Raw genomic sequence first — 7,894 nt, 5'->3', positions numbered from 1 at the left:
CTTTTCTGTCCTCTACTTCTCTTCTAATTTCTGTGACCTCTGACCTGACCTTTGAAATGACTGGCTTTCGAACTGGGCGTGGCTTGCGACCTTTGCCCTGACCTTGACCCTTTGCTGACCTTTGCTGTTGATCCCTGCCATGTCTAGCTGCTCCAGTGCTGTATGTGTAAAATCCAGGTATGCAACTTTGCTTCTAAATCAGTATTCCAGTCAATTGCAAACTTTAACCCTTTTTCTGCTTCTTACATCTTTTTGCAACATTATAGCTAAAGTTGATCAGGGTATGATGGTAGGAAGGGGGTTAAGGTTTGCATTTGACTTTAATCCTTTTTTTTATCATTCATTCATTAATTCTTTTCTTTATTTCATTTATTTGAAAATTCTTTGTACTACTTGCAGCTTGTTCTTGCAGTATTGCAGAATGATGGCATTTTATTTCAGTATGAAACCATTTGATATGTATTTTGTTTTTTAAATTTTGGTTAAGTGACACTTCACTAACTGAAGAATGATGGTGGATGCCTTCTGAAAACCTCTTAATCTTAACTTTTAGTCATGTATTTTAGCATGAACCTTCATTTTCAATTTTAAACTTGTTGCGTTGTTGCTAAAATTCTCAACTCTCTCTCCTTTGGCAGTTTCTGACACCGAAATGTGAGCCACACATCCAGACAGCAAAGCCACAACACCTGGGCAATACTTTCCAACAAGAACAGTTTCAACTGTCAGAGACATGAAGACAATCATGAGAATTTTTGGCAACTCAACTGGAGTGGAGCCATTTTAGTTGAAACTGTTTCTATTTGAAGAAGTAAGCATCAACTTCAGAATAGATAATCTAGACTATATAGTTGTGCCTTATGAGATAAAAAAGCAATCGCTAGAACTTGTATTTTTATTCTAGAATTCTCTCCGTATTCTATTGCACATATTTCAGAATCTATGACGTACCCTATGCAATTCCTTAGATATGGGAGGGACCAAAATTTCTGCAAATCGCACAGTAGAGTAGGTACCAAGTGAATCGTTTAATTTTCAAACTATTCACAGGTACCTACTTGCAGATGTATTGTACAAAAACTTTTTCGTTAACCAGTAGTTACTGTTAACAGTAGTGAGTCGTGGTACTCTAAGACTGATTGCAATATCAGGGACCATTGATGATCTGATTGTGGCTTTTCTGGAAAAAAAAAGGTGCTGGACACCTTCAATATTGTCAGTGGGACCAACCTTAAATACAGTGCCTATTTTTAAGATCTATAGTATTACTATCCGCAGCAATGAGGCCTTTTGCTCCTAACCTTAATCTTAAATGAATCCTGATGCTGTGTATATTGAAATTTACACAGTAATTAATTAGTTAATGATAATTATATATTAAGGAACATGTACATGAAACAAGTGGGGAATAGAGGTATAGTCAAGACGAAAACCTTAAGGACAGTGCCTTTAAGGTTAATTCATTGATGGGTGGTAGTTTGCATTTGAGATTTAACTATCGAAATTGGTGTAAGATTTGATATTACCTACATGTATACCTGAATGGCTAAAGTACTAGTAACAAGCTTTAGGGTGGAGAAGAACTGAATTATTATTATGAGCAGTTCCATGCTTTTAAAAAGAGCTGAGTTTTCAGAACACTGAGTATTAAAAAATGTGTTCTGAAGCAATAGCTGCAGTAATAGTTGTAATGACTATATTTAGGCCACACCAATTTAATTTGTTGGTTCTCGGAATTTTTCAGAAAAAATATGAAGCGACAGGGCGAAAAAAAATAAAAATAAAAACAGGTATAGGCATCCTATTATAGGCTTAAATGCTACAAAATGAGCCATGAAGTCAACACAAAAGGCTGGGTTAAAATTTAAACATTGAATTTTGAACTTTTAATCAAACCACTGCAATGATAGATGGGAAAACTGTAACAACTAGGAAGAAAAGGACTTTCCTCAACTGTTGGGAGGGCAAAAATGAGCATTTTTCAGTTGATTCAGGACCAGAATCAAATTTTTTTTTTGCAAATCAGAAAAAAACGAAGAGGCGAATCCGAGAACCAACAAATTAAATTGGTGTGGCCTTAGGACTTAAGTCAGGAAAAATGTGTAATTTCATCATTAGGGAAGAAAATCAAAATCTTGAGCACAAGCCTTAAAATGTTAACAAATGCAAGATGTTAAAGTTTTATAAAATGTGCAAATTAAATAATTAAAATTAGAGTTTCTGCCAGACCCTCAATGACCACAAAGAATACCCCATCATACAGTTACATGTTCAGAGTTAGGTTTTTAATAGGCCAGTTATTCTTACTAAATTTTGTTGTATTAAAATGGTTAAAATTGATGTACATATCTTATTTACCTCTTGTATGTGTATATTGTGGTATAACCTATAATTCAGGAAAGGCCTTTTCCTATGCAAGAAATTATATTATGCAAGGCTCCGTTGTTTATGGTAGGAAATATGAATTTGTTAATTTTGAAATTCAATTATAGGTGTTTATTATCATCAGTATATTGGAAATGTATCCAGCATATCATAATGATATGTATCATTAAATTTTGTCAATGAATAGTTACATCTAGGTACATAAATGTATGAAACATTGATTTGTAATTTTCTTATATATTTGTGGAAATGTATGGACATGGATGATTGTAGACTAACTCTTGGCTCAAGTTGGAATAGTACACTGTACAGTAGCAGAAGAAAGTACTAGTCATTTTGATATTCTAGACTAAGTACTATTTAGGCATCACAGTTTAAAACAGTAATGTGAGAATGAAATACAAGAAGTACAATGTATCTTAAAGCAATATTGTGTCGTGTAACAGTTAGTATTTGACAATGTATGTTTGAATATCAGCAAGTTTTGAAAAGTGTATTCAGTCTATGGACAGGAGCAAGATAGCTAAATGTCATTGAAGAAAAAGTTACAAGAAGTTAAAAGTAGAGGTAAAGTCAAAGAGAAAGCCACTTTGAATTAAGAAACAGCGTAAAGAGTACTATGTGAATGTGCCTTTGACAGGACTGTCATGTAACAAATGAACATGAAACCATCTGAGTGCCAGTAACTCCACATTACATGATTGTACATTGTAGCTAAAAAGCACAAGGATGTGCATGACAGGGATGAAAATGTGCCTCAAAAGCAGTTGTAGTGAGTCTATCATTAGCCTTATAGATGTGGGAAAGATCAGTCCTGTACATTACATGGCAGTGAGAACTACTTGCACCTAGCTATGCAAACCTCTTAGCAGCTACAGTACAAATCTTTATATGTTCCTATTGGCCAGGGACATGTGTATATCCAGGGTATATCGGATTCCATAGAAAACAAACCTTAGCATACTAGTATCAAGTAATTACAAATGTATCCACAAAGCGTCCATGTTATCATGAACTTGGCATACAGTATTAGACATTGTCAAGTAAGATTTGAAGTGTTTCAGTATGTATTATACATTACTTTCTTTTGAGAGTTAATTGCCACTGATTGAATATATTTTTTCTGTTCTGTTTAAGTTTCGTTGTATTTTATTTTCATTGCATTGGATAATCAAGAATCGAATAAATTTTGTATATCTGGAAGAGACACACTAAAGTCTTGTCTGTGAAAATCTTGTTTATTTACTCAATACACCTCAACTGCTTCTAGGATCTTAAAATATGTGGGGACTCTATTATGGTGTGTATAAAGAAACAATCAAGGAAAAGGGAATTATGCTTCAGCTATTCAATCTAATTAGCCTCATACCGTAGTACAATTCAGCAGTACAGGAGAAATACAAGACATATTTGCAGTATGAGCTCACTGCAAAAACTGTGAAACTGAAATCACTATGTTTTCATTTACATCAATTTGGTTTAACTCATCAATTTGCTGATAGCAGGCTTTAGAAAATAAATTGGAGTAAAGAGAAACTTCCTATTTCGTAAGGAACAACTAATCTCATGCACTTAACAAGGTCAACACTGGGCATGGAAGAGTCTAATATCATGGAGGGAGGGGGTGAAAGGAGTTATGAGCTGCAAAGAACAAGTTGAAGAGGGGACTGATAAATCTAGCTTTGTTGAATGACCAGACTGCGTCGAACATACATGTATACAGGTGTGTGAAAAGGTTAGTGAAGCTTTCTGAATTAGTCATTTTGTCTTATTTTTGCTTTCAATTTCAGCTCAATTCTCTAATATACATGATTTTTCATTGCGTAATACAGTAACTATACAAGTTAGTATATCATTGTTTTCAGCTGTAATTTTGTCAATCTCTCTGATTTTTGCCAGTGCATCTGAAATGTTTATCATTTACAGGTATATGGAAGTACAAAGAACCAAAAGTACGAACTACAAGGAACCACGACGTCCAAACAACAGGCCAATAAACTGGAGCACGAGAAGTTTGCTGAGTTACTGAGGAGCACTCCAGGTAAATTGAGCTTGACTTTTTACAACCCAAATTACAATAAGAACCACCAGGTGTAAGTACTTGATGGTAAATTTGCACTTCATATTACAAGAACAAGTACTAAGTACATGTATGTTATACCGCCCTAAGCATATATTGACTGTGTATTACTACACTTCACTCTATAAATTAAGCATGATACCAATATATTGATTGCATGTAGCATTTGTTTCAATGTGCTTCAAAAAAAAATGTCTGAAACAAGAAATGTTTGAGTATATTTGTTTTTTGACAAATGTATAATTATTTGTCTGTAAATACAACAAATTGAATGTGAGTGACAAATTGGTTGACTTTCAACGACAAAATTACAGTAGGAACCACCAGGTGTAAGAGAGAATGGTTTATTCAACAACAAAAACCATTGCAGCAAAAATGCTGAATTGCGTTTTTTTCCCACTAAAATCGTATACTTATCAGCATTATGCATTACAAATCAGAAATAACAAAGACATAAATCACTATAAAATTAAATAAAATCACTATCATCACGACTTAAAGTTCTACTACTTTAACTGTCATTCAGCAAACGGACACAATAGGGTAGTGTACTGTGTAAGTACTTGATGGTAAATTTGCACTTCATATTACAAGATGGAACAAGCACTAGACTGTTACCGCCCTGAGCATATATTGACAGTTTTTTACTACACTGTAACACTCAATAAATTAAGCATATTGATGCGGTACCATAATTTATCATTTTTTAAATACCAAAATGCTTTAAACATAATGTCGTCTATTTCGTTCTGCTTTTCCGAAGTGAAGCTTGAAAATTCTAACCAATTTTGATGAAGATTAGACGTACAGACTGATACAGTAAAAACAAAACATAATGATTGCAATACAAGATGATTCCAACACCTTGATAAATTCTATGAAGAGTCAGATGTTTCAGATAGTATCCACTACCCTTTGTCACTTTCTTAGTCACTCATGAAAGATATAGTCAATACATGTAGATAATGCAACCTGAAATGTCTCTCTTCAATCCAAGCGCATTCTCTTTTTAGCGAACGCCCACGAAAGCCCCAAAATTGTCGCACGAATCTTAAAATTTTTTGTGTGGTCATGTCCAGAGTGTGCTCCCGGGTGTCCATGCCAAGTTTGAAGCGAATCCATCGAGCCGAACTTAAATAAATCGAAATTTACTGGTTTTTTTCTCTTCTTGGCGAACGCCCACTTTACTTCCGGGTTCGCTGCGAACGCCCACTACTCTTTGCAAAATTTCGGCCCTCGCGCAACGCCGGCAAAATCCACCACCACAAATATGTTCCTATATGCTTCCCCTGAATTTCTGACACGTTTCCGTGCTTTACGAGCTTTTAAAGTACCCATTTTTTGACAAAATATGCGCTGCGACGAGCTCGCCGCCTCGGCGTATACGTTCTACCTGGTCACATGACTTGCGGTCGGGGACTGTTCGATAATTTCATGATCAGCGGGAGGGAGGACAGGAAGGGCAGAAAAACGCAATCTACCGCACAAAAGGGGCAGAATTTCGTGTTTGTAACATCAAACATAAATGATTTCCTTTCTTACATAATTTTCACCTCGGGTCTAGTAGTGACACCGCCGGCGCCAATTACCATGTTGTAAAATTGTTCTGCTGAACTATAGACAGACGCAACGTTACAGTACGGAGGGGGCCCTAAATTTTTGTCGGCGCCGCTCGCCACGTTCGTTGTAAACCACGTCCGCGCTGATTGACCGCCCCATCAGTGAGCAACAAATGATCGAGGCGGAGAAGTTCGACCGGGCGGGGAATTTTAATGTGCTACCGTATTCAAAATTTGACACCGAACCCAAAACAACAACGAGACTGCTGAGACGCGAGCGAAAGAGTTTTTGAAAAATATCTCGTTTAGTAAACTACTGCTCATGTCACAAAATCAAAGGAATAAAAACTTTCCAGCATTGAACGCTTCTGGCCGCTTGCTTCCCACGTTGTGTTGTCAAGACGACGGCACGTCCTGATCAGACACAGCGGCGTCACGCCCACAGCAGCACGCGCATGGGCCCCACCCACCGGCGGGCAGCAAAAGATTTCAAAGACTTCGCCCAAAAAACCCTATCGATAGCATTGTAAGGCCATGCCTAGTACATCTACCCATCATTTTAACGTAATACTGGCTGGTATAGTCCCGCTACAAAATAATTTTCTGCGGCATTTGTTTATATTTAAATAGATTTGTGATACGAAGTAAAAAGATTTGTGTCATTTGAACCTTTGTAACGGCATGGCTATAACATTTGTTGAAGATTTCTGTGTTTAACTATAGCCGAAAGTGCATTAGCACTGACCATCGGTTGAAGCACAACTGTCATGTTATACTAGTAACGTTATTGACTACGTTACGACGACTTGCGGACCATTCTAAATCTTACCATCTTACCACTCATAAATCTATTTAATATAATTGCGTTCATACTTACGGGGGTATTTATTTTCGGCCGGGGTTCCACTGAGATATCGGCGGCTGGCTGGCGACCATCCCGTCAGCATGACCGAGCACCGGGACGTGAGTGACCTAGATTACCTTACCTTGCGTCTTCTCGTTTTACCGCAACTTCGTGTCAATATCGACGATACACACATGAAATACGTTCATTTATTAAAGTTTAACTTTATTTTCACGCGTCAACATTATCATCCGACATTTTATGTACGAATCGATGTAGTGCAATTCTCCTTGCCGGTTTTCGCTATATTCGTCGGTAGTCGTTGGATTTGTCGGGGAAAACCTCAAATAAGGTACTTTTTGTATTTTGAAAAGTTTTCAAAAGTGCGTACTTTATTCGGCGGTGTCACTACTAGAACCGAGGTGAAAATTATGTAAGAAAGGAAATCATTTATGTTTGATGTTACAAACACGAAATTCTGCCCCTTTTTTGCGGTAGATTGCGTTTTTCTGCCCTTCCTGTCCTCCCTCCCGCTGATCATGAAATTATCGAACAGTCCCCGACCGCAAGTCATGTGACCAGGTAGAACGTATACGCCGAGGCGGCGAGCTCGTCGCAGCGCATATTTTGTCAAAAAATGGGTACTTTAAAAGCTCGTAAAGCACGGAAACGTGTCAGAAATTCAGGGGAAGCATATAGGAACATATTTGTGGTGGTGGATTTTGCCGGCGTTGCGCGAGGGCCGAAATTTTGCAAAGAGTAGTGGGCGTTCGCAGCGAACCCGGAAGTAAAGTGGGCGTTCGCCAAGAAGAGAAAAAAACCAGTAAATTTCGATTTATTTAAGTTCGGCTCGATGGATTCGCTTCAAACTTGGCATGGAGCGGCTACTAACACCTTCTCAGTCTGGTTTTCGTAAACAACACTCATGTGAGACTGCTCTTCACTCTGTGGTAGAAGACTGGATTCAATCCATAGATAACAGGGATATAACTGGTGTAGTGTTTTGCGACCTGTCAAGAGCGTTTG

The 7,894-nt window shown here is 37.4% G+C and overlaps 1 protein-coding gene across 1 annotated transcript in view; it reads right to left on the bottom strand.

The window, feature by feature from the left end:
- Positions 1-12: 12 nt before the first annotated feature.
- LOC109480257 (actin cytoskeleton-regulatory complex protein pan-1-like) overlaps positions 13-7,894 on the bottom strand; it is an 8,997-nt gene continuing 1,115 nt past the window's right edge. Inside the window, exon 5 of the mRNA XM_019782407.1 lies at positions 13-158. Within this exon, the coding sequence (XP_019637966.1) occupies positions 13-158 (146 nt within the window). The remainder of the gene's footprint in view (positions 159-7,894) is intronic.

This window comes from Branchiostoma belcheri, unplaced genomic scaffold, assembly GCF_001625305.1.
Source record: "Branchiostoma belcheri isolate BF01 breed outbred unplaced genomic scaffold, Haploidv18h27 scaffold50, whole genome shotgun sequence".
NCBI classification, from domain to species: Eukaryota; Metazoa; Chordata; class Leptocardii; order Amphioxiformes; family Branchiostomatidae; genus Branchiostoma; species Branchiostoma belcheri.
This window is presented reverse-complemented; position numbering and strand designations above follow the sequence as displayed.